The 27,543-nt window shown below is 40.8% G+C and overlaps 1 protein-coding gene across 1 annotated transcript in view; it reads left to right on the forward strand.

Moving 5' to 3' along the window:
* The window catches only part of LOC126184086 (ras-like protein 2), a 75,036-nt gene that overhangs the window by 38,060 nt on the left and 9,433 nt on the right, over positions 1–27,543 (forward strand). The window contains exon 3 of the mRNA XM_049926442.1: positions 20,806–21,017. Coding sequence (XP_049782399.1) covers positions 20,806–21,017 — 212 coding nt within the window. The remainder of the gene's footprint in view (positions 1–20,805; positions 21,018–27,543) is intronic.

The following is a 27,543-nucleotide window of genomic DNA, read 5'->3' on the forward strand; positions in this document are numbered from 1 at the left end:
TGACCAACAGTCCAATGTCAGTGTTGAAAGGCCCAGGTGAGGTGTAAAGCTTTGTGTCGTGCCATCATCAAGGGTGCACTAGTAGGCCTTCGGCTCCGAAAGCCCATATCAATGATGTTTCGTTGAATGGTTCGCATGCTGACACTTGTTGATGGCACAGCATTGAAATCCACAGCAATTTCCAAAAATGTTGCTCTTCTGTCGCTTTGATAGATTCTCTTCAGTCATTGTTGGCCCCGTTCTTGTAGGATTTTTTTCCAGCCACAGTGATGTCAGAGATTTGATGTTTTACTGGATTCCTGATATTCACAGTACACTTGTGAAATGGTCATACGGGAAAATTGCCACTTCATCGCTACCTAGGAGATGCTGTGTCCCATCGCTCATGTGCCAACTATAACACCATGACAAAACTTACTTAACTCTTAATAACCTGCCATTGTAGCAGCAGTACCTGATCTAACAACTGTGCCAGACACTTGTGTAGTCTCATGTAGACGTTTCTGACCACAGCACCATTTTCTACCTGTTTACATACAGGGTGTTTCAAAAATGACCGGTATATTTGAAATGGTAATAAAAACTAAACGAGCAGCGATAGAAATACACCGTTTGTTGCAATATGCTTGGGACAACAGTACATTTTCAGGCAGACAAACTTTCGAAATTACAATAGTTACAATTGTCAACAACAGATGGCGCTGCGGTCTGGGAAACTCTATAGTATGATATTTTCCACATATCCACCATGCGTAGCAATAATATGGCGTAGTCTCTGAATGAAATTACCCGAAACCTTTGACAACGTGTCTGGCGGAATGGCTTCACATGCAGATGAGATACTGCTTCAGCTGTTCAATTGTTTCTGGATTCTGGCGGTACACCTGATCTTTCAAGTGTCCCCACAGAAAGAAGTCACAGGGGTTCATGTCTGGCGAATAGGGAGGCTAATCCACGCCGCCTCCTGTATGTTTCGGATAGCCCAAAGCAATCACGATCGTCGAAATATTCATTCAGGAAATTAAAGACGTCGGCCGTGCGATGTGGCCGGGCACCATCTTGCATAAACTACGAGGTGTTCGCAGTGTCGTCTAAGGCAGTTTGTACCGCCACAAATTCACGAAGAATGTCCAGATAGTGTGATGCAGTAATCGTTTCGGATCTGAAAAATGGGCCAATGATTCCTTTGGAAGAAATGGCGGCCCAGACCAGTACTTTTTGAGGATGCAGGGACGATGGGACTGCAACATGGGGCTTTTCGGTTCCCCATACACGCCAGTTCTGTTTATTGACGAAGCCGTCCAGGTAAAAATAAGCTTCATCAGTAAACCAAATGCTGCCCACATGCATATCGCCGTCATCAATCCTGTGCACTATATCGTTAGCAAATGTCTCTCGTGCAGCAATGGTAGCGGCGCTGAGGGGTTGCCGCGTTTGAATTTTGTATGGATAGAGGTGTAAACTCTGGCACATGAGACGATACGTGGACGTTGGCGTCATTTGGACCGCAGCTGCAACACGACGAACGGAAACCCGAGGCTGCTGTTGGATCACCTGCTGCACTAGCTGCGCGTTGCCCTCTGTGGTTGCCGTACGCGGTCGCCCTACCTTTCCAGCACGTTCATCCGTCACGTTCCCAGTCCATTGAAATTTTTCAAACAGATCCTTTATTGTATCACTTTTCGGTCCTTTGGTTACATCAAACCTCCGTTGAAAACTTCGTCTCATTGCAACAACACTGTGTTCTAGGCAGTCGAATTCCAACACCAGAAAAATCCTCTGTTCTAAGGAATAAACCATGTTGTCCACAGCACACTTGCACATTGTGAACAGCACACGCTTACAGCAGAAAGACAACGTACAGAATGGCGCACCCACACTCTGCGTTGTCTTCTATATCTTTCACATCACTTGCAGTGCCATCTGTTGTTGAAAATTGTAACTACTGTAATTTCGAAAGTTTGTCCACCTGAAAATGTACTGTTGTCCCAAGCATATTGCAACAAACGGTGTATTTCTATCGCTGCTCGTTTAGTTTTTATTACCGTTTCAAATATACCGGTCATTTTTGAAACACCCTGTATCTCTGTATTTGAATACCCATGCCTATACAAGTTTCTTCAGTACTTCAGTGTATAATATACTACACTGGATATGGAATTACTATGTAACTAATAAGTTTTGTTAAAAAGTAACAAAGTTTTAAAAAGTCCTAAGTATTTGCTTTCTCTCTCTCTCTCTCTCTCTCTCTCTCTCAAATTTTCAGGTGTCATTCATGAATTATTCTACTGAATAGTAACATTTCTGCACACTTGTTCTTATATAAGAATTTTTTCAATAATACTAAATTTATACTGAGCAGTTCTCTTCCTTTCACTTTATTATAAATTTTTATTCTCATATACTGTGGTGTTTGAGCATAAAGTTTTAAATGGTGGGTGGGCAGCATAAAATCTATTTTTATTTCTGGTGTTGTAATCATGTTGGAAATTATTTATTACAAGTAAATCAGGATTACTATATACAAAGATAATCAGATCATAGATGTATAGTGAGGGAACACTTCATATACTTAGATTTTTAAGGAATGGCCAACATGATTTTTTTCATCCTACATTGTACGTATTTCTAATGATGGTTTTCTGAATATTTGACACACATGGTTTGAGTTATCCCACTGAAGAAGATTGGCAGGTAAGCCTTATCTATATGAAGACACCATCTTCATATAGATATCTGTTGTTTTGGACATGTCCAAAAGAACAGATACCATCTACATAGAGATAAGACTTACTGGCCAATGATCTTCAGTGCAGATGCACTCACATTGCTCAAACTTGGATGGGAATCGGTAGATTGACTGCCGCGAGTAATGAGTATAATGGGCAGGGGCACTACAAATGTAGTGTGTGGACAGTAACTTGGAAATGTGGGTCTCACAGAGAACATGCCAGAGATAAGTCCCTGCAGTCACACTCTCCTCTGTGTCCTCAATGGCTCAGTTGGATAGAGCATCTGTCATGTAAGGAGGAAATTCCAGGTTTGAGTCCCAGTCGGGGCACACATTTGCAACTGTCCTCGTTGATATTTGTCAATGCCTGTAATAAGCTAATGGTCTGGATTTCATTGTAATTTCATTCTTCAAGAGCTGCAAGATCACCAATGGTATCTGTTCTTCCAGACATGCCCAAAAGAATGGATACCATCTTCATATTCATGTATATAAAGTAGTTTATAAGGGAATAAGCATCATATTTGAAGAAAAGTTTTACTTGTCTTACAATGGTGATCTCTGCATCAGGGCTTCTTCACATTGTTGTAACCTATAAAAAGATTTTTCGAGGATTATTGGTGATGAGTAAAACTGAAACATTATATTTACTGTTTTCCATCCAAGTTTATTCATATTTATTTGAAACATCGCTTCTGTCACCATTTACATAAACAGTTCCTCAAGCAAACACATTATAGTTTGACTACAATTTCCTGAAGCTATTTGATGCCAATGGCCTTGGTGCAGTGGTAACACCGATTCCCATCAGACACCAAAGTTAAGCGCTGTTGGGCTGGGTTAGCACTGGTATAGGTGATCATCCGGTCTGCCTAGTGCTGTTGGCAAGCAGGGTGCACTCTGCCCTTGTGAGGCAAACTGAGAAGCTACTTGATTGAAAAGTAGCAGCTCCACTCTCGTAAACTGACATATGGCTGGGAGAGCGGTTTGCTGACCGGCAGCCGCTCTGTGCCTTTGGGCCTTCATGGTCTGTGTGGAGTTTAGTTTAGAAACTATTTGATGCATTTGGCACCAAAATACATTGTATATGTCAGTTTATCTTCCATTCAGTAAGATGTTGCACGCAGTGACTGTTATATTGACTTGTAAATTGTAGATTGCAGCAATCGGTCATCCTTTTTAAATTTTATTGTGCAGATCTAGATTTCAGCTAGAATCTAGCCATTCTCAATGCACTATTATTTTCACTCAGTGTGTGTAATTCCCTGTTGGTTGGGCTTCATCCACAGTTCATTGAATGAGTAGTATTCAATGAACTGTGGATAAAGCCCGACCAACAGGGAATAACATGCACTGAATGAAAATAATAGTGCATTGAGAATGGCTAACTTCTAGCTGAAATCTAGATCTGCACAATAAAATTTAAAAAGGAAGACTGATCGCTGCAATCTATAATTTACAAGTCATTATATATGTTACAAACCAAGCTTCCATTGCCTTCTGGATGGAGACATATATTTTGTTTGAAGATAACATTGAAAAATACAGTAATGTGTATCTACTGTAGACTTAATTTCAGATTTTATACTTTTCAAATTGTAACTATTAGTTTTCATGGCACAAGAGCATTACTATGAAATATGTTGATATAAATAATAAAAATATTTAGACATAAATATATGTTCTTAATGTCCAGAAATGTTCAGAAATATCAACAGATAAGAAATATATAATTAATGTAAGAAAATTAACTGAAGTGTGGCCAAAATTTATACGGAATTGAACATTTCAGTTGATGTGCGAAAGTTCTGAAATGATAGATTTATTACAAGATACAGGAAGTTTCCAGTTGGATTACATCAGACGTATATTCTGAAATCAGATACAGGATTGTAAGGCATATCCAGGAGCAGATATGTATTTAGTAATGATGAAAAGTAGATTGCAGTTTAAGATAATTGTATGGAAGAATCAGTGTGGAAGGGAGTGGGATACCAAAGTACTGAGGAACGATGAGATACATTTGAATTTTGCTAAAGATGTGGGTACTGTGACAAGGAGTACCACATTAAGAAGTTCAGTTGAAGAGGAGTGGACATATCTAAAAAGAGCAAATCACAGATGATGGAAATATATAGGAACTAGGAAAGTAACTGCAAAGAAGCCTTGAGTAACTGAGGAAATATGTCAGTATTGATTGACAAAAGAAGGAAATAAAAAATGCTTAGGGAAGGACTGGACTACAGCAATATAAATGACTTGGGAATGAAATAAATAGGAAGTCCAGAGAAGCCAAGACAAAATGCCTGCAGAAAAAAATGTGAAGAAATCGAAAAAGAAATTATTGTCAGGAGGACTGACTGATGATATAGAAGAAGAGAATTTAAAAGAGCTTCACAAGACTTGAGATTAAATAAGGCAGAAGGGATAGATAACATTCCATCAGAATTTCTAAAAACGTTGAAGTAAGTCTCAAACAAACAATTATTAAAGTTTTTTCTTTTTTTTTTCAATAAACTTTACCAACAGCTGTATACTTTAGGTTATTTTATTTTATTTTGAACACAGCCAGTTTCAGCAATTCATTTTGCCATCTTCAGCCCCATACACCTTTTTTTGTATCAACGAGCTTATCGTATAGTGCCATAAAACTGGATACCATGAATCCCAATTGTTGTGCAACTGATTCATACAAAAGCGTGACCTCCCCACATTGCAAAAACATAATCAGCTTCCAGTTTTTACAGTATTTTTAGTGTTGCCTTCTGTATAGGATAAAGTTTCTTGTCTATTGAAAAAGTATCCATAATTACACTAATATGTTTACACCATCCTGTGGATGTTGGCAGCTGTCCCAGTAAATCAACAGCAATTAATTATTGTGGAACATTATGAAGTACTGAATGCATTAAATCCTTTGATGGGGTTGTTGGGGTCTTCACTCTTTGTCACTTATTACATCCAACTAACCTTTTCTTTCCTCTTCTCCACATATTGTTGAATATTACAGTCTCCTACATTTTGGCTATATTTTTTGGGTACCATGACCACAAATCTCATGTAGGTAATCAGTTAATGTATCCACTTGATCAATCAATCAATTTCCACTCATGTTTATCCAAAGACTTCCTCCTGAACAATAGACCCACGCATATTGTGTAATATTTTTCTATCTTGACCCCATCTGAATCGTAGTTATGTTTAACAAATCTAATTTGAATTTTCATTTTTTCCACTTTCATGTATTTACAAATATTCCTAATCAGTTTTTCATCCTTTTCCCACTGTAAATAAAATAATCTTATCTGGCACCCATGTACCTAATGACCATGATGATCACTTTTTCGTAAGAGTATTCTAGAGAGTGAATCATGTATATTGTTCTCCTATCCTTTGATGTATCTAATTTCTAGGTCAAATTGCTGTAAATATAATGCTCACATGGTCAGTCTAGGATACTTTAATCTAAACTGTTGTCTTGTGACCCAGCAGATATCCATAAAATTTTTGTAATCCAAAAACTACTGCTAAATCTTCCAATTCAGAAATGTAGTAGTTTGTCTCATGAGTATGTAAAGTCCAGCTGGCAAATTCTACCATTCTGTGTTCCATCCCTGTTTCTGCTAATTGAAAAATTCCAACCCCCAAACCACAAGAACTTGAGTCAGTGCTCATACAAAATGGTAAAGAGAAATATGGACAGTATAACAATACACAGCTTACTAATACCCTCCTTAAATTTTGAAAAGCTTCTTTGCATTGAGATGTTAAATTCTGCATAACATTTTTCTTTAATAAATTAGCTAAATAAGGATTCATGTGTGATGAACTTTTCATAGTACTCAAATAAACTGAAAATGACTTATAGTTGCTTCTAGTTTTTTAATTTTGGAAGAGTAACCTGTCTACATCTACATCGATACTCCACAAGCCACCGTACGGTGCGTGGTGGAAGGTACCCAGTACCACTACTTGTCATTTCCTTTCTTGTTCCACTTACAAATAGAACAAGAGAAAAATGACTGCCTATATGCCTCCGTATGAGCCCTAATTTCTTGTACCTTATCCTTGTGGTCCTTTTGCGCAATGTGTGTTGGCAGAGGCAGAATCTTTCGGCAGTCAGCTTCAAATGCCAGTTCTCTAATTTTTTTCAATAGTGTTCCTTTAAAGGAATGTCGCCTTCCCTCCAGGGATTTTCTTTTGAGTTCCCGAAGCATCTCCATAACACTTAAGTATTATGGAGCCTGCCTCCAAATTGCTTTGATGTCTTCAATATGACCTGGTACAGGTCCCAAACACTCGAGCAGTACTCAAGAATATATTGCACCAGCATTCTATATGCAGTCTCCTTTACAGGTGAACCACCCTTTCCTAAAATTCTCCCAATCAACGAAGTCGTCCATTTGCCTTCCCTACTACAGTTCTCATGTGCTTGTTCCACCTTATATCACTTCACAACATTATGCCCAGATATTTAAACGACTTGACTGTGTCAAGCAGGACACAAGTAATACTGTATCCAAAAATTACAGATTTGATCTTCCTACTCATCTACATTAACTTACATTTTTTCACATTTGGGGCTAGCTGCCATTCATCACACCAACTGGAAAGTTTGTCAAAATTGTCTTTTATCTTCCTACAATCACTCAACTTCGACATCTTACTGTACACCACGGCATCATCGTTAAACAACTGCATATTGCTGCCCACCCCATCAGCCAAATCATTTATGTGTGAGGAGAACAACAGCAGTTCTATCAAACATCCCTGGGGCACTCCTAACAATATCCTTGTCTCTGATGAACACTCACCGTCAAGGACAACATACTGGGTTCTATTATTTAAGAAGTCTTTGAGCCACTCACATATCTGTGAACTAATCCCATATGCTCACACCTTTGTTAATAGCTTGCAGCAGGGTACCATGTCAAATGCTTTCCGGAAATCTAGAAATATGGAATCTGCCTGTTGCCCTTAATCCATAGTCCGTAGCTGAGTTTCACACAAGTGATGCTTTCTAAAACCATGCTGATTCATGCACATAAGCTTTTCATTCATTTTTTCACATGTGATTCCGTTGTTTTGTAACTATAAACTGTCATTTGTCCCAAAATATATATGTTGTATCATTTGTTCGTACAACCTTTGTTGTTGAGGTCAGTATATGTATATACGCTGAGTCATCAGTACTCTTGACTGTTTAGATGATGTGGTCTTTCACAGATTCCTCTCCTGTGCCAACCTCTTCATTTCAGAGTAAGACTTGCACCTTATGTGCTCAATTATTTGTTGGATATATTCAAATCTCTATTTTTAGTTTTTACCCTATAAACCTTCCTCCAATAAAATGGAAATTATTCCCTGATGTCTTAATGCGTGTTTTATGATTATGTCCCTTCTTGTAATGCATTCAGGCCCATGGATGGTGCATGTGTTGACACATTGCTGTCCAGATCATTTATACTACTTGTTAACTACTTAAGGAGCATTTGTCAGCCATTCCAGCACTTAAGCCAACTGCTGTTTTCAGTATGTTATATTTAAGAAATGTTTCTGTGAAATACCTACAAAATGTTTCCGTGCAGAAGAGTCAGATTATCTGAGTCTTTTGTATGATGAGCTACTATCTTCTAAAAATGTTGCGTTATTGGTGTAGGTGTGTTGTAGTTACTATATTGTAGTTACTATATTGATGTCCTGAGTTTACTCCATGAATTGTTCCAATGAATACATCCCTCAAATTCACTTTCCTGGAATCTGTGGAGCCTAATTAAGATTTCAATTAATTTTTGGTTTTTATTTGTCTTTTAAACAAAGTTGTTAATGTCCATTTTGTATTATTTGCTTTTAGGAATTGTGCATGGCGTAATTCCATGTCAGATTGCCTTATTTCAGAACATTTTCCTGCTCGACCACCATGGATTTCGATAAAATTTTTTGTGAACATTCACACATGTCCCCAATGAACTTTGGTAAAGTTTAACGTTCGTCGAAGAAATAACAGCTGAGATACAGTCATTCGTTTGACTCCATATGTGACTTTCCGCTGGGTGATAGTGAATTTCTGGTGACTTTGAGCTGTTATATCTCGGGCAATATATTGTTGAAAGATACTAGATGTGGCCATCTTGTACAAGTTTGTGTGTTATCTTAAGAATAACAATGAAAAGAATTTTACAATCCGTATTCAGCCAGAAAATTTTAGGCAAAATCGCCCAAAAAAATTTCAAAGCTTGGCTTTTTATATCACAAGGACTAAAGGCATGACAAACGAGAAACTTCACATTTAGTAACCTATCAACACAAGGTTATCAGATACAAAGTTTCATTTGTGTACTGCTTTCCAATATTGAATAAAGTAAGTGCAAAGTTGAAGATTTTTAAAAAGATCAAAAATGCAATATTTTCGACCTGATTTTGCAAAAAACTATGATTGTATAAAACTTTCCAAACTGAGCTCATTAGAAAGTCCATGGTTTAAACCACAAAACAAGTGTGTTTTATTATCCAATGCAGGCTAACAATGCTAGATAATTTGAATCAGAGTTGGCCACGAAAATCGTGACATGAAAAAATTTGAACTTTGGATTCTTGTCTCTCATAGAGTAAAGGCGTGTTGAACATGAAACTTTAGCTTGATAGCACAATGATAGGGAATACAGAATTTCATTCATCTACTATTTTCCAATGATCTACAGATTTGTTGAAAAGATAATGATTTTTTGTGAAAAGGTGAAAATAGGATATATTCAACACTTCTTTTACGAATACCATTTTATATAAAGCTTCCAAACCAGTCTCATTTGAAATGTGTTTACAGGCTACCCAGAACAAAGGGTTTAATTTCCAACTTGGGCTAACAATGGTCATAAATTTAGGCAAAGTATCTGGAAAAATTGTACTGCGAATAAAGTTTTAACTTAGGCTTTTCATAACTTGTTGATAAAAGTCACGATAAACATTAAACTTTGCTCACAACAACTTAGGAACATTGGAACTTACGCACCAGCCTAATATATGCATGTACCACCTCCTTCACTGTTAATTCTACAGAACCTCAGATCATTTCAAACTTATGAATGATAGTAGTACATTTTGCAACTCATTGAGGCAGTACTCATTTATACATAAAACTACAGTTTCTTTTAAATAGTCATTCAGAAGGACTTCTACTTCAGCTAACTTGCTGCCTAAACCTTTACATTTTGATAGAAAACAGTTAACACTTTTCTGCACCATTTCCCTTACTATTTATGTGATGCTGCCTGCCAGTGAAAAATCCTTGAGATGTGGTGGTGGAGCTGTTTTTTCTTCTGGGTCAAAGTCTAAGACTGCTGTCGACGTTGACGGTGGTGGTGGTGGTGGTGGTGGTGGTGGTGGTGGTGTGAATGCTGCTTCATTTTCTGCTGATGAAACTTCTTGTGATGATTTGTGTCCTGCTGTCATAGTCTGTTGCTGTTATGGGAAAGGTATCCTTTTCTGTTAACTTTGATGGCATTAATGAAGGAGCTGGAACATTATCAACTAACAAGGAGAGGCCACGATATTGGGCTCACGGATTTACTTCAAAGTTTGTACACCTTTAGCAGACTTGGTACACATACCATCAAGGGAAGTGGTGCGACGTAACATGGCTTGGGAACGCAGTGCGGAAGATATATAGCACACCTCTTGTTAACTGAACTGCAACAAAACACTGACACTGGACCCAGGTGGAAAATCCTGCTCTCCATGCATACTTCAGAGAAGTGCGGCAGATGATGAGACAAGCCATGTGGCATTGCGCGAGACAAGCTGCTAAGAGTGCAGTCAGGAGGTGTTGCCTTGTTGAAGCAAAAGAAGAGACTAGTTGAGTGACGGTTCAGCGTATGTGGCATCTGAAGAGCATGGAAGTGTTGCCCTACTTCTCGCAGAAGTGACGAGTGAGGGTGCTGGGGGGATGCGGCCATACTTTGACCAGCAGGCGATTCACTGATGATTGATTTTCAGTCAGCGCAGTCCATCATCTGCTGCTACAGGTGGAGGTAAATGGAAGGAGTTGCCACACAGTTCCTCCCATCTGAGAGGAAAACATTGGTGCCAACTGTGCGGAGGGGTGTTTGGAGCTGTCTGAGATTGCATGCTCGGGGACATGCATAGGTTATTATTGCTGTGCTCATGGCCATGTTATGGTTTCTGGTGAGAGGAGGCGCATGGGCAGCTCTTGTGCACAGCGTTGGGAGTGTGTGAAATATCAATGCTGCTCCAGTGGTGCGGATGTTAGTGGAACTGGTGACAACACTGTCGGGAGCGGCAGGCACCTGTGGGGCCAGGGCAACAGTGATGGCAAGGTCAACATCAACTGGAGGCTGCATAAAGGGCAATGTGGTAGCGACATCGAGGTGTGCCAGTTGTGTAGTCCGTTGGTGGTAGGCCAGAGGCAGTGTTGGCTGGCAGTGTGTCGGACACAGAGTTGGGGGTGATGTCGGCTGGTAGCACAGTGGGAACAGCATAGGGGATGGTGTTGGCCTGCATCATATCAGAGACAGCATTGGTGGTGCTGTGATTAGGGCCGGTGATAGGCAGGAGCAACTCCATCTCGCTGGTGCTGTATTTGTTGGCTGGAGGAGGCTCTAGGACATCAGCTGGCTTGAGCCTGTCTATGGGATGTTTTTTGTGGCCCCATTCAGACAAATGGAGAACATCTTGTCTCCACGTTGCAACAACAAGTGCGGGACCGAATACTGAGGGTGGAGTGGTGGCTGGTATCCATCCACCTGAAACATTGTGTGTGTGCATGCTGTGAGGTCTCAGTGGATGACTGTGCAGTGCTCACCATAACATTGTGGAGATGTTGGTTGCAGCTGGACCGTGAAGCCTTAGAGTTGCTGCATGAATCCTGGGATGGTGCTGTTGGAAGGAAGTGGGGCTGCTTCCAAAAAATTGCTGTGAATGGTGAGTGGCTGTCCATATACCAGTGCGATGGCAAAAGTTCTCAGCTTGATTTTGTGTGCAATCCGCAGGCCTAGAAGTACCAGGGGTAGGGCAGCAGACCATTCAGAAGAATAACATATCTACATCTACATCTACGTGATTACTCTGCTATTCACAATAAAGTGCCAGGCAGAGGGTTTAATGAACCACCGAGGATGGCTTTAAGTGTGCAGTGAAACTGCTCCTCCATGCTGTTAGCTGCTGGGTGGTAGCTGGTGGTGTGGTGGAAACTGGAGCCACAGATGGCCGTCAGAGATCAGAGGGCTGAGGTGAATCGGCGGCCGTGACCTGTAGTTGGGGTGTGGGGGCATCCAAAGCGGGACACCCAGTTCTGAACAAAGGCTGCAGCCACAGTTTCTGTCGAAATGTCGGGGAAAGCAGTGGCCTTCTGCCAGTGTGCAAATCTGTCAGTAATTATCAGCAGATATCAAAATCCACTGGAGGAGGGTAGTGGGCCGTCAATGTTGAGGTGTATGTGCATGAACCGGTGTTGTGTGTGTGTGGGGGGGGGGGGGGGGGGGAGGCAGCTGCAGGCGTGCTGTCATGGAACACAGGAATGGGCCCACTTGAATACCCAGCCATGCAAAGCGTTGTTTCATGAGGGTGGCAGAAGTGTGGATGCCTGACTGTGTGAGACCATTGATGTGGTCAAGGGCCAGTTTTTGGAAGGCAGGAGGGAGAAAGGGGTGGGGGCAATCATTGGAACCATCAGGTTGTGAAGGACGTCTTACCAGATCTTATGGTAACAGCCGGGTATGGACCTTAGCTGGAGGTTCAGGCCAGAGTCAGCATTCTGAAAGGCGTGGGCTATGTCTGGGTCACCATCTTGAGCGAAGGCCAGGGCTTGGTAGGCTTAGGGTTGGGTGATGGTGCAGGAGTGGCTAAGGCAATCTATCACAATGTTATTCATGCCTTCAAAAGGTCAGACATTGGTAATGAATTGTGCAACATACTCGTGTAGCCTAACCTGTCTGGATGGGATCTGGTCAATGGCTTTCCTGCTGAAACCAGAGACAAAAGTGTGGTGTTTTGTAAAGATCATAAAGCCATGTCCCTCTATAGTGTCTCTTTTGCAAGTTTGCACCAAGTATACACAAACTAGTGTTACCCTCTGGGCGGATTTTTAGTTTTTGTTTTGACCGTTTGTTTACCTAACGGATAGAGGATATCGAACAATAATTTCGTATATATGGCAATTAATAGAAAAACTTATCAGGTTTTACTTTGGGGATAATGAAAGTAGTGAAGTTTACATAAATGAAACACCAAACGGTCACCAGCCTAATTAGGCATATTAAATTGAAACCTTATTTTCAAGGAAATTGAATGCGATTTACTAAAGTGACTTTCATTAATGCACCTTTTATAATGCACTGGATACGCACAACTACAGGGCTAACTATGTTATGGTTAGCAGTAGTTACCATGTTCACAAATCAGTAATAATAGGAAGATAAATGGTGCTTCACTCATAATAATAATAGTTACTATTGCAATCATTAATCAACTCAGCACTGAGATGTTACTACAGGACACACTGGACCCAAGTTGGGCACAAAAAGAGTTATGACTTAACTAACATATACATACCACAAATGAAATTGAATAATACTATATAAACACTTTTTTATACTCTCATTTTTAGCAGTGTCACAGATTTCTTTAATTAGCAACGAAAATCCCAATTATCTTTCTTATAAGAGAAGAGTATGATGGGGACCGATAAACTATTACTGCCTCTCTGGGCAAACTCTGTGATTATTTCAGAACCAAAGTGCAGTTCACTAATATTGATTCCTAACCCCACTTGGAATAGTTTATATTTTTCTCATTTAAAACAAATTACTCAAACACAAAACTCAATTAACCTCAGAAAATAGTTCATGGTAACAATTGACACAAAATTTATGTGCCTTTCTCATCACCTGAGAAGCAGGTATTTTAGATAGAAACCTTTACACCCTTTGGCACTGAACTTTTGCACATTTAATACGAAACCAAATCACTATTTAGTTAGAAACAGGATACACTGTTTCTGCACATTTAGGATGGGATCCTGCATCAGTTTATGATTAGGATAACTTTAAGGTTCAGACGCAGGTTTATAGCACTTGAATTATTATTGAAAAACTCACACACAAATATACTGGTCCATGCTATAATACGTATCTGTGTTCCTGAAGTTGGCGGAACAGTGGCGCAATAGTGGTGGCAAGCAACGTGGCAGCTAACTGGTCTCACAGTCGTGATGTTGAATGCTCTTTACAATTTCTTCTTGGCGGTGGATTTTTCTTATTTTAGAGCCATTACATAATACAAAGAGCACCATGCAACAGCCGAAACCACATGCGAGACAAATTTCCATATGAAATGGCTTCCAAATGCCTCACTTGGCACCTCAATGTTTACCATACAACTGCTAGCCACTGACTGCATAGCGTTCCCGCCAAGTAGCCGCCCAGATCAACCACCAAAACCACCTTTCACTACGCACAAAGCCACTTTCATAGTGGAGGGGGTTCCCTACAGCTTTAATCCTTTACTTTACAAATCCCCTAAGCATGAACCAGCCTCCAATATATAGATTTTCCTTTGTGAACAGACGTATATTATAAAATTTCATTAATTTAAACATCCTTTAGCTTTTACAATACATACATAACAAACTTTAAATTTCCTTTCGCAAATCAATGACCTTAATTAGTAAATATCAACCACTTCATAGTCACATACACATAGTTACATAGTATAACCTAGTTACAATCAATATTGGTGTTACACCATGACTGAAGATCTGAAATAGTGGGCAGCGAGCAGCTCGCTGTCATACCGAGCAGCTCGCTGTCATATGCACCACAGCAGCGTTGTGCATCAGAGAGCTCAGATGAAAAGAAGGCAAGCAGTTGCCAAGCATTGTCTGCACATGGTTGTTGATGGCACTGATAGTCGTCTCTCTTGCGTCCACTATTGCAAGGAGGGCACTAGGGTGGTGTTGGCCATAAGGGCCTCATTGGCGAGGTCCCATTTTATTTTTTCAAAGCTCATGATCATGCCTGGGTCCAAAGCACCAGTTCGTTGCCTTTGATTTTATCACCACCGAGTGCTGTAGTAAGGGGCTCTCAGGTGGAAGTGGCATCGTTAAGATGGCAATAGAAAAAGTTGACTGTGGCGATGAAACGACAGAGACCTTTGTAGGTAGTAAGATATGGAAAGTCCGCTACTGCCTGTACTGTCTTTGAGAGGGGGCAGGAGCTGCCAGCAGAGACTAAGTGTCCCAGGAATTCAACCTCACCCATCCCGAAAATGCATTCTGCTATGTTGAGGATCACTCCAGTTTTCGGTAGACAGAAACACCCCGGTGCACCCTGGAGGATGGTTTCAAAAAATTGCTGCCATGTTTGGGCAGCATTGTGGAGGCTGACTGTCATGAATGCACTCTCAAACAGGCTGAAAGGCATGACTATGTCAGTTTTCTCAATGTCCTCTGGGGCAACTGGGATTTGTGTATAGGCTTTAGTGCAGTCTATTTTACTGAAGATAGTAGCTCCTGAGATGATGTCGTTAAAGGTGCAGAGGAGTGGGAGAGGATAGTGGTCAGGGATGGTGCAAGCATTGAGTTCACAGTAATCACCTCAAGGGCATCAGCAAATGCCTTTCTTGTGAACAAGGTGAAGAACTGAAGCCCAGGGGCCTTTTGAATGGTGAAGTACACCAGCGGCGAGAAGCTCTTTGAAATCCTGTTGTGTGATTTCGCACTTGGGAGGGGAAGGGGGTGGGCACATTAGAGAATGGGGGTGGGGGATTATGGCAGAGGTATTGGCGATGCAGTGCAATGCAGAGTGTCATGCTGAACATTCTGGTGGGCACTTAGTGGCTAGATGAGGAGGGGGATTCTGAAAGGAGTGGAGCATATGGTCCTAAAATCATGAGCTGTTGCACTGCAAAACATGTGATGAGACAGGAGCTGTATCAGACAGACCTACCTGAGGTGCTACCGACTAAATGGTGCTTCGCTATGTCAGCCAGTAGACAGTAATGACGGAGGAAGTCAGCACCCAAAATGATGTCAGTAACATCTGTGACTGTGAAGGTCTGTGGCCTGAAGGCCTAAATCGAGCAAGTTGGTATGCAGTTGTTGTTGGCAGTGATGAGCAGGGGAGAGGATGGGGTCGTGATTTAAGGGTAGTTTGTGGGTAAATATGGATAAATCAGAGCCGGTGTTGATGAGGCAGTGGACAGGGAACTAGTGTCATTCAGGTTATGTATGAACAGCTGTTGGTACAGCAACTGGTTGCACCTACTGCCAGTGGCTGCCGTGGTTTGGGGACTAGGAGCACAGAGGTCTTCAGTTGGTGGTGTTCTTGCCAAACCTCTAGTGCTACCAACAAGCTGCGCCTAGCCTGCAATGGCCGTCAGGGGGTCATTTAGAACCACACTGATAACTGTGGATGTTCTCGCCTGCATCAGCATCATGTGTGTGGGAGTGGTCATCACCTGGTGGCAGATGTGTGAGGTGTAGGTGGGTGACACCGCTAGTGAGTGCTACCATTTTGGAGATCAGGTACATTAGGATCTGATAGAGGTCGGGGGGCCTGCGTGCTGGGCAGAGGGTCGTTAGTGGTAGGTGGCACAAGTGACGTCATGTACATGGGGTCTGGGGGTGGGGTGAGAGGTGTGAGTGAATAGCCAGCTGGAGCCACTGGGTGATGACCAGTGTTCCACACTGAAGCCACAGTGAGGAAGGAGTTCAGGGTTTCGGCCAAGACATTTGTGTCACGTAACGATAAATGGGCGTGCAAGGCCAGGGCAGCCCGTATGGGGGCAGGAAGGTTCTCCAACCAGCAATTTAGGAGCAGACCTTTGGGGAGGATATGCAGTTCAGTGAGAGCTCAGATGTGATCCAGCAACAGGGATGTGCCCGTTGCAGCTCCAAAAGCACGAAGCTGGATGTGATGCATTCTTTTAGTTTGGTGTAGCTGCAGGAGGGGGGAGGGGGTGTCAGTGTGAAGTAACATCACAGACTTGGGCAGCAGTGGTCAGGTCAAGGTGACCGACAACCATACTGAATTTCATTGCATTGCTCATAATAGAGCACCTTGCACCACAGAGCACAAACCACACACATGGGTCTTGTGGGTTGATGGAGGGCAAATGAGCAGCCGTTTGATTGTGGAAAGGGGGGGGGGGCGGGGGAATTCTGCAGAGTTGGCCTGTGCTGGGTGCCCAACCGAGTCCAGCGGTTCTGAAGTGCTGACTTGTGTGTGAAGTTCTGACAGCTCGTAGGTGCTGGGGTGGTAGGGGTAACGGGGCTGTTGGCCAGAGAGCCCTTTGGGCATGAATGGCATAGGAGAGGGAATGTGTATCACATGGATATGAGATAACACCAAACTACATGAAAGTAAAGATTAACTCAAAAACCAGTAGCGCCAAAATAGTTAAAGCAAAATGTGAAATCATGTCACTCAGTACAGAGATCAAAATGCTGTATAAAAAGAAAAAAACTTCTCAACAAGCAGCTGTACAGTCTACACTTGCAGCTTGGAAATTGCCTCTCCAGCTTTCAATTCTCCTACATCTTGCAATACATAGAGAACGTCACTGAAAAAGAATGAAAAAACTAGGTACTTTGAAACTGAAGAAAGGTAACCTCCCCTCCAAAACTTCACATGGCAGCCAACATCAGATTCATGAAAGAACTATTAACTCAACTAATATCAATTTTACAAATAATGAACTTGCTTTCATAAACGAAGGTCTAAAGCATAACATAGAGCCCAGCCAATAACTTGGAATGCCTTATTGCATCTACTAAACCTGCATGTGATGCTGCTAAATTAAATTCCAGGGAAACTAATGCCTTAGCCTTCAAAGCCAATATAATAATAACAAGACACTGCAGTAACACTTTATAACTGACTGCTTTATTTGTTTACCTTGATTTTAATCAGTTCTCCTTCAATGTAAATAGTAAGTAAATACTGTCACATACATGTACATAATGAAATATCTCTGACAGTGGAAGTCTTTGGCATTGTTATGGTTGTAATATTGCCATCTTTTTATGGATGCCTCTATGTGATAAAACTTCTTAGTGTGTGAAGGGTGCATTACATCATGTGCGCAAGATGGTAAGCAACCTGCACTGGAATGTAATGGTGCAGATTCTTCATTGTATGTAACCAAAACATCTTCCATTTGATAATAATAATTTGTTTACATGACTTAAAATCATAATAGACACAATTACAATTAAAAAGACGTCTCACATTTTGTTTGGTTGTAGAGCATCACCACCCCAAGGAAGTTTCATCAGGTGGGGAAACAAAACACAAAATGTAATGTAAAATGTGAACTTGCTGTCTGGAGACGAACCTATCGGTTCGAAACCGGTAACGGTGCTGTCTAAGTAAATAAATAGCGTTATAGAAAGTGGCTGGTTGCTGTAATCTTCTGTGTAAGAGTCACCTTATATCAGGACGGTGCTGGCAAGCAATATTGCGGAGAAGTAGTTAAGTTGGACATGCACAATGTAGACCAAGCAATACAATCTCCACCGTATGTTACTGTAGGAAGTAGGGCCTAGTATGCTGTGCAGTAAAACTGTAACTTGTCCGGGCACGGAAGTGCGTGATCGCGTGCACAGAGGAGGTCGTGTGTAGGGGGAGCGGTGGTGTGTGCGGAGGCAAAGTGTGTGTGGAGGGGTATGGTAGTGCACGAGGAGGAATGGTTTGTGTGGAGGGGTGCAGGAGGGGAGCGGTGGTGCATGTGTAGGGTGCACGTGCATGCATGGGGGGGGGGGGAGTTGTGGTGTGCTCAGGGGAAAGGCATGCATGGAGGGGTGTGGGAGGTGAATGGAGGAGGCGAGAGGTGTGAGGGGGGAGGGGTGCGAATGTGAGAGCATCCGGCTTACCAAACGCACGGATTTCGTGACCATGTGGGATGTACTAATCAGAATATTAAAAAATAAAAACCAGTGGTTTTCAGTAATGAGACTCAGCACTTCGGTTTACAGGTGGTCACCAGTGAAGGAACAATTTACATTACTTCCTATGATCCTAAGGGGCATGCATGCCTTTAGAGGGGTGCTAAGTAATAAAGACAACAATAAATAATGAAATGTGCTGGAAGAGCCACACGAGCTGGTTCGGAGATATTATTCCTAAAAGCTAACAACTACAATAAAGTTTAATAAGTTACTACCTCTTGATCAAGGTGGGGGGAGGGGGGGGGTCCTCGTGCATGATGGAGTCTTTGAACAGGGAGGACAATGAATGGTTTACAGTAGTTTGTTCAGCATTGACTGGTGGCACGGGGAAACTCACTCCGGTGGCGCACTTTGCAGTAAAGGGGTGCCAAAGCAGCCGGGGATGGAAGGCTAACAAACCCGCCTGGTACTCCTGGTGCACATTGCACCTCACTAGATTATTTACACCACACAGTGGTAAGGTACTACTGCTACAGTGGGAATGAACCAGGTGTCCAGCATCAGGCTCGGTACAGCTGCCGTCGAGGGAAGCCCTGCGAAAGAAGGTGATGTGGAAGATGGAGTAGTACTCCTCTCGTTAACAGAACCACAACACCAGACGCAGGTGCAAAATGCTGCTGTCCACACACATTCTGGCGAAGTGTGGCAGACGATGACGCGAGTCGTTCGGCATTGCACGAGATGAGCAGCCGAGAGCATGGCTGAGAGGTGTTGCCTCGCCTAAGCAGAATAAGCAACTGGTTGAGCAGCAGTTTGGCACATGTGGCATCCAGAAAGCATGGCAGTCTAAGCTCTACCTCTGGAAGAAGTGACCAGCGATGGTGCAGGGGGAGCGGGGCGGGCCGTTGTACCTCAGCCAGCAGGCTTTTCGCTAATTGCTGATTTTCATTCAGCACAGCCCGTTGTCTGCTGCTACAGGTGGAGGTGAATGGAAGGAGTCGCCACAGTAGTCTTCACTTCATAACACCAGTGTTAACACAATTGTTTGCAACATTCCATTTCATGTTCCTAGTCCTCTTACAATTGTTTGGATCATGCAGAATATTGTGTTTTAGCAGTTCCTGTTTGTTTAGTTCATTAGTGAGTTCACTTATTGATGATTTTGCATTCTTAAGTTTATTTTTTGTTCTTATGGGTTCCTCATTTAACTTTCTACACTCGAATGGTTTTGAAAGACCCTTCCTGGAGTTGGCTATTGCACTCAGTTCATTATATACACTGGTAGTTCACTATTTTTAGACCCCTTTTTCCAATGCTTGAGTGATATTATTATATACAATGTACTTGATCATAATAAATACAGTACTGATTTTTTCACAGATCATACATTTTTTACTCAATTTACATTTATATTCGCAGAACTAACACACTCGCTGTTTATATTGTCTGCGATATTCAAATAAAGTTGCCTATTTGAAGTAACAGAAATGACACTGTAGATTTCTGTCAGTGCATAATGATTTTCACAGAGTCAGTCAGGAATGTACTGTCTTTGGCATAAACACTGACCACCAGCTGGAAGTCACAGACTGTCAGAATCAAATTATGGATGGTGGGAGGGCGGTTGTATAAAAGCATTCTACCAATATTGATCTTAGAGAGCAAGTTAGAAAAGTCTAAATCAGTCTGAGGTGTGGTCACACCTCGTGAATTAAGGGTTAAGTTGTACTCAGTAGCCTCACGAAGACATTTTTGTATATACCAACAAGAGCTGTTACTCAATAAATTTATTTTACTACATTAGCAAATACTGCCACATGTGGAACATCATTGGAGAAAAAGGAGGATAATGTTTGTGATATGGCATATTACACATATTTTTGTGCTTCGTTTAGCCAAAGATCTTCTTCATTTAGAAAATCGGTTTCTATTTTAAGAACTACAATACCACTTTGACTGACCAGCTAACTTAGTTTTATGGTGTAGAGGGTTTAGCAGATCATACACATTACTTCCATGCTGTGATGTATATATCATCTGTTCAGTGGAAATCAGTGTGTCATAAGACTAAATTTTTCACACCTCTTTCATATTTTACCATGAAGCATGTTTTGTGCATGATCTGTATAAATTCTGCTGAGCTTGAACTTACCTATTATTCTGTTTCTTACAGTCCTTGATACAGCTGGCCAAGAAGAATTTAGTGCCATGAGGGAACAATACATGAGATCTGGTGAAGGTTTCCTTCTTGTATTTGCTGTGACAGATAAAGCAAGTTTTGATGAGATATATAAATTCCACAAACAGATATTGAGAGTGAAGGACAGAGAAGAATTTCCAATGCTGATGGTCGGAAACAAGGCTGACCTAGAGCATCAGCGTGTGGTAAGATACATTTATTTAAGAAAATTGTTTCTTGACGTTTCATTCCATTTTAAAAGTCAGTTGCATTTCTTAATGTATTTTAAAATTTTGTGTTCCCCATTTTTTATTGGTATGCAATCACTTGCCATATTCAACATCTCTATCCAATGAACACATCATCCTCAACGATAATGCACACTTTCATTCCATAAAATGCTGTGGAGAGATTGTTTATCTAGCTTAGGATACTGGTGCAAAATGTGGTGGTCATACTTTATTCTGCTACCTACTCTGTATGCTGGCTAACTATTGCTGTTGAAAGATTTTTTCCACCACTTGGAGATGAACCAGAATAAGTCTTCCCTTAAGTGCCACAAAAATTAAGAAAGTGGTCATAGGTCAAAAGGTCAAAGGAGTATATGGATGAAAAACTGGTTTCCGTTAATCCAGAGGAAAAAAAAGAGTAATAGAAAAATTTGATGAACATTAGCAAAAGTGTAGACCTGATGACATATCATAAATAAAACTCACCAACATATTTCATATCTGAAAACAAGGTGTCTGTGTGTTTTGGGTTAGTATAACCTAAGTATTGAATGTGATTACCTAAACCAGTAATAGAATATGTAGAAAATTTAATTATTCTTCTTCATCACTATCACCATCATCATAATCATCATCATTATTATTTTGTACATCCTGGCATAAACAGTGTTCATGACTTTAACACAACACATCAGCAGAAGATTAAGTATTGCAGGTAAAAATTTGAACAAATTTGCATTGAACACTAGTAGCATGTGTTGTAATCCTTGTTGTAGGTGTATCTCCACCTGCTCTTTCTACTACCTTAAAATGACTGTGTGTAGAAAACATGCTGCTGCTGCTGCTGCTGCTAATGGTAGTGGTAGTGGTGGTGGATCAATACCATAACTTTCTCAACACAATTTGTGCTATACTAGTGTCTCAATTGAAATACATCACAATGTATCAGTAATTTTGTCAAAACTGGCATAGCTGAAAACTGGACAATATTATCAATTTTGCTTTATCCATACTTTGTCAGTAAAATGTGATTAATACGTGGTATAACACACACATGTATTCCAAAGCAGTGCCTGTGTACAAGACTCTATTTCCAACACCACTGTCTTCCATTTGATATTTCCGCAAAGCAGTCTTCTTGAGGTTTGGCAGTGTTGTGCTGATATCTTTGATATAACTTACCAGTTAGAAATGACAACGTAGAAAGTTATAAATTTTTGGGAGTGCTTATTTAATGAAAACTTTAAATTGAAAACCCTATATTAGCCCTGATAAACATGTAGGTTTGGCAGTTTTTACCGTAAAACTAATTGCCAACATTAGGGACATAGGAATCAGTATGTCAATATATTCGTCATACTTTTTTCAGTTGCCGATGTCATGTGGAGTTGTGTTTTGAAATAACTTCTCACTTAGAAAAATCATATTCATTGTGCAAAACAAAGTAATTAGTTATGTGTATGTTCACACACAATGGTTGTACAGGGATGTGTTTCAGCATTTTGAAATACAAGGGGTGTTCAACAAGTAATGCAACACTTTTGTTTTCAGCCAATTTCTGTTGAAAAATTGCGGAATTTGTTGTGGGACATTCGGAATATTCTTTCTTTGGCCCCTAAAGATTTGTGAAGTTCTAAGAGGTGATGGCACTACATATAGCCTTCAAATTGGTGTCTAGCAGAGGTGCGTTCCAAGCAGAGAGATGTCATTGAATTTATTTTGGCAGAAAACCAAAACATCTCAGATATTCATAGGGGTGTCTGTTGCCATCATCGCAACTAGATCACACAAATCTGTCTGATCTCCCACATGCCAGCCGGCTTCATGCAACTGTGACTCCCGCAATGTTGGAATGTGCAGACACACTCATTCAAGATGTTTGATGGATCACAAACACCTCGCTGCACAACTGGACATCTCAGTTGATAGTGCTGACACAATTATCCACCAGTTGGAGTACTCAAAGGTGTGCGCTCACTCGGTTCCTTGCTATCTAACAGGAGACTGTAAAGAGCAACAAAGGGCCATCTGTGTGGAATTGCTTGCACATTGTGAGGCTGATCACAATGATTTTTTGTCTAACATCGTCACAGGCAGCGAAACGTGGGTTCATAACTTCAAACCGGAAACAAAATGGCAATCCATGGAGTGGTGCCACACACCTCTCTTCCTCAGAAAAAGCTCGAAGTGGGACTGTGGGCCGGTAAAGTCATGGTGACAGTCTTCTAGTACTCTAAAGGGGTTATTCTGTTTCAGGTTTTCCCTCATGATGCAACGACCAACTCTGAAGTGTATTGTGCTACCGTCAAGAAATTGAAGAAACAGTGTCAGCATGTTCATTGCCACAAAATTTCTAATGAACTTCTCCAATGCAATACCCCACGCAAGTGTGCGCACCTGACAAGAGCTTACAAAACTTATTGGACCATCCTTCTACATCCAACCTACAGCCTGGATCTTGCACCTTCAGATTTCAATTTGTTAGGCCCAATGAAGGATGCACTCTGTGGGAAGCAGTACATGGATGAATGGGAGGTTATTGATGTAGCAAGACATAGGCTCCAGTGTCGACCAGTAGAGTGGTACCATACGGGCATAGAGGCCCTCCCAGTAAAGTGGCTTAAGACTGTCATATTGAACGGAGATTATGTTGAAAAATAGGGTTTTGTAGCGAGAACAGTGGAGAATAATATGGTGCATTGCAATCCTTAATAAAACCAACCTGCTTTCAGAAAAAAAGAATATGTTGCATTATTTATTGAATTCCCCTCATATTAAACACAGATGACATTTCTTGTCAAAAATATGTTTGAATTTGAGAATAATAAGTAAATTCATAAATAAAATATGAAAGGAAAAATAATCTTCACTATCATTAAATGAATCTAATTTGACATAGAAGAGAGTTAGGTACAGCTGTTTCATAATCTGCCTGCAAAAATTAAATGTCTGACAGACAGTAGAAGCAATTTTCAATGTACATTGAAGTGAATTGTATGTAAATCTTTAGCTAAAGTAACATAAACTAATCATTATAGGCCAGATGATACAGTTTCACATAAAGGAAAGATCATTATTTGCACTGCATATACATTTTGTGAGTTATCAAATGGCTGTAATAAGAGTTTCTGTATGTTATAAATATGTTTGAGCTTGAGTAAAATAACATTTTGGCTGATACATTGCAGTGTTGGGGGCAGAGTTTCCAACATGCAGCCAGCCACATTTGATAAAGCTCTGCATGTTTCTATAGCATAGTGGGCATCTGGTGCTCAAAAAAATGCCTGAGAGTGGCTGTGCAGCTAGCCCTCAGTTTTTTAGTTACTTCAATCGGACCATAAATATGTCATATTATCTGCCTGAATATACCTTTTCGGTAGTAAAACAACTTTTTTCATTTCGATGTAAACATGATGGCAGGTTGTCAAGAGCAACGTGCGGCTGTGAAATTTTGTTTCCTTTTGGGGAAATGGGCCGCAGAAACTATTGTAATGCTTAAGACTGCTTATGGGGATGCTGTCCCAAGTAAAACCAGTATATAAGTGGTTTTCACATTTTAAAAATAGAGAAATGTGAATTGAAGACCAACCCTGTTCAGCACGCCCCTCAATGTCAAGAAACGATGAAAATGTAAACAAAATCAATGCCCTACGTTGTGAAGACCATCGCCAAACCATTGATCAACTCTGTGAGATGTCTGGAATATCATGGAGTTCAATTCAGAGGATTTTATCCTAAGATTTGCACATGAGAAGGGTTGCAGCGAAATTTGTCCCTCGCCTTCTCACGGATGAACAAAGGGGGTGTTGACTTCAGGCATGTTTTGAGCTCCAAAATCAGCTCAAAGAGGATCCTGAATTTTTTTTTCTAGTTGATTACTAGTGACGAATCATGGTGCTATGGATACAACTCCGAAAAAAAGCAGGAATCAAGCCAGTGGAAGACAAGTGGCTCTCCTCGTCCCAGAAAAGCTCACCAAGTGAAGTCAAACATAAAGACAATGCTCATTTGTTTCTTTGATTGCAGAAGTGTTGTGCACGTGGGGTTCGTTCCCCCAGATCAAACTGTCAACCAGGAGTTCCACTTGGGGGTTTCGAAAAGATTGAGGGAGAGTATCCAGAAAAAAAGGGCAGCTCTTTGGCGCTCAGGCGAGTGATTCTTCCATCATGTCAACACGCCAGCCCATACCGCCCTCTCCGTAAAGCAGTTTTTGACCAAAAACGGCATGATACCAATTGTCCACCCCCCCGCTCCCCTTACTACTCACCGTATCCTGTGATTTCTTTTTGTTTCCCAGACTCAAAATGGACATGAAAGGAAAATGTTTTGCGTCTGTGGAGGAGGTGAAACAAAAATTGCCGGTAGGCATAACAAACATCTCAGTAAGTGAATTTAAAAACTGTTTCGAACAATGGAAGGTTCGTTTGAATGGCCAATGGAGAATACTTTGATGGTGATCAGAATTTGGTGTAAAATATTAAGAAATAAAGATGTTAGATGTAATGATGAATTACCCATTTTTCTCCCCCTCATAAAATAACTAGACTACATCCATCCAACACCTGAGAGCATTTATTGACTTGCAACCAACTTAACACACAATTTCAAACGTTTATGAGACTTTTCTCACTGATATCCCCCACAAAATTATAGAAGGAAAAAAGTTTTGCTGTTGATGCAGTAAAGCTGCCCCATCAGGCATGACCTTTTAATTTGTTACTGATTTACTACTAACTTTATTTGCAACACATTTCACTGACTACCTGCAAAATTATATCATTGTATGTCTAATAGTTCAGGACACACTACATTATAAACATTGAGCTCCATGAAAATGAAACTGGTGGGCGAAAGTAGCTAGCGATACAAGTGAAGTATGTGTACAAATATGCATGAAATTGTTAAATATAGGTGAAAAATATGTGAAATGTGCATACGTGGTGAGGGGTAGATAAAGGGGAGGAGGAGATGGACAGATAAAGGGGAAGGTGGAGGAGGCAAAAGAGAAAGGGGGTGGAGGAGATGAACTAATAGAAGATTGGAATAAATACGTACAGAGGCAATGCTAGATACTCAGCTAGTTCACAAATAATTTGATCAGTGACATCTACACCATGCTTTAGTATGTTATATAAGGTAACAGTTTCTCATTTTGTCTTCACTCACAACTACTTCAGGATGTAGTTTACCAACATTCTTATTCTCGTTCCCTTGGTGCACTGTCAGGATTCAATCTGGTTTGTCAGTCTTTAACAGAATGTAAGTCAGAATTGTCCTTCTTCATGCAGTTGGGGATTCATTGGTGAATTTTGTTCATTGTTCCCATTAATGACATTTCCTCCTGGTGAAGTTTCTTGGTAAACCGAAGAAGTTGGTTATTGTTATGTTCCATGCTTGGTTTGGAAATGGTTCCACAAGGTGAATAAATGACATACTCTCCCAACAGGTGTTTTTCTAGATGGCCTTCCTCCTTGCCAAGACACCGGAAGGCATTGCAATTGTACTTGAATGTCACACCTGCAGTTATCCAGAACTTGGGTCCATATTTATCAAGTTTTTATCTGACATTAACTTTGTAAACCTGCACCTTGCTTTGATTGGAAGTAACTGGTCATCAGTTGTAATATTTTCACCAGGGCAGTAAAAGTGGAGGCAGTTTGTACAAAACTTGTTCCATATTTCAGAACTTGTCAGCAGGAATATGTTGAGCTCACAATGACTGCGCATCAAAGTGGAGGAATGTGGTAAGTTAACAGAATTCCTCTCTTGTCATTTTATCCCTGATAAAATTAGGCCCCCAAGAATGCCACCAAAGGTCATCCCCGGAAATGCTTGTAGCACAAAAAGCATCTCTAGCGAACATGATACTGATCATTGCCTCCAATTCTTCCAGTGATAAAGTCCAAGTGCTGGTGTTTTTTCATTTCGAGCATCTTAATCCGTATTTCTATGATATGCAACATTGATTCATCAAATGATGTGGGAAGGCACTGATGATAGTCATCCACTTGGTGGCAGGCATATGTAGTAGGACCTGTTCTCTCCTTCACGACATTCAAAGCAGCACTCCTTCCAGTTGATGGTGCATCACCGACCTCCTGTTCTGTTCCATCTCTATCTGCCATCTTCACTGTTGTAGCAGTTGACTGCTGAGACTGTTGCAAAAAGAATTGGGATGAGACTACTCCTCAGTGTTTCTATTTGTATCATCAGTTGCCTTGTAATGAGCAAAATAATTTCGTTAGAAAAGTGCATTTATGTGACATAATTCAAAATACCCTTTATAGGCAAAAAAAAAAAAAAAAAAAAAGTTACTGTGTAACTGGTGGAGTGAGTAACAACAGCAACACATGAAATAAGACTGAAAAGTTACCTTATAATGGGCAGCATGGAAATCTATATATTTTATGAGGTGGCAAAATACGGCGTAAATACTTTTGTAATGATCAGAACAGTAATATTCTAAGAAGAAGTTGCACACGACTTGTTCCACTGTCCTAGG

Source organism: Schistocerca cancellata, chromosome 4 (assembly GCF_023864275.1).
Source record: "Schistocerca cancellata isolate TAMUIC-IGC-003103 chromosome 4, iqSchCanc2.1, whole genome shotgun sequence".
NCBI classification, from domain to species: Eukaryota; Metazoa; Arthropoda; class Insecta; order Orthoptera; family Acrididae; genus Schistocerca; species Schistocerca cancellata.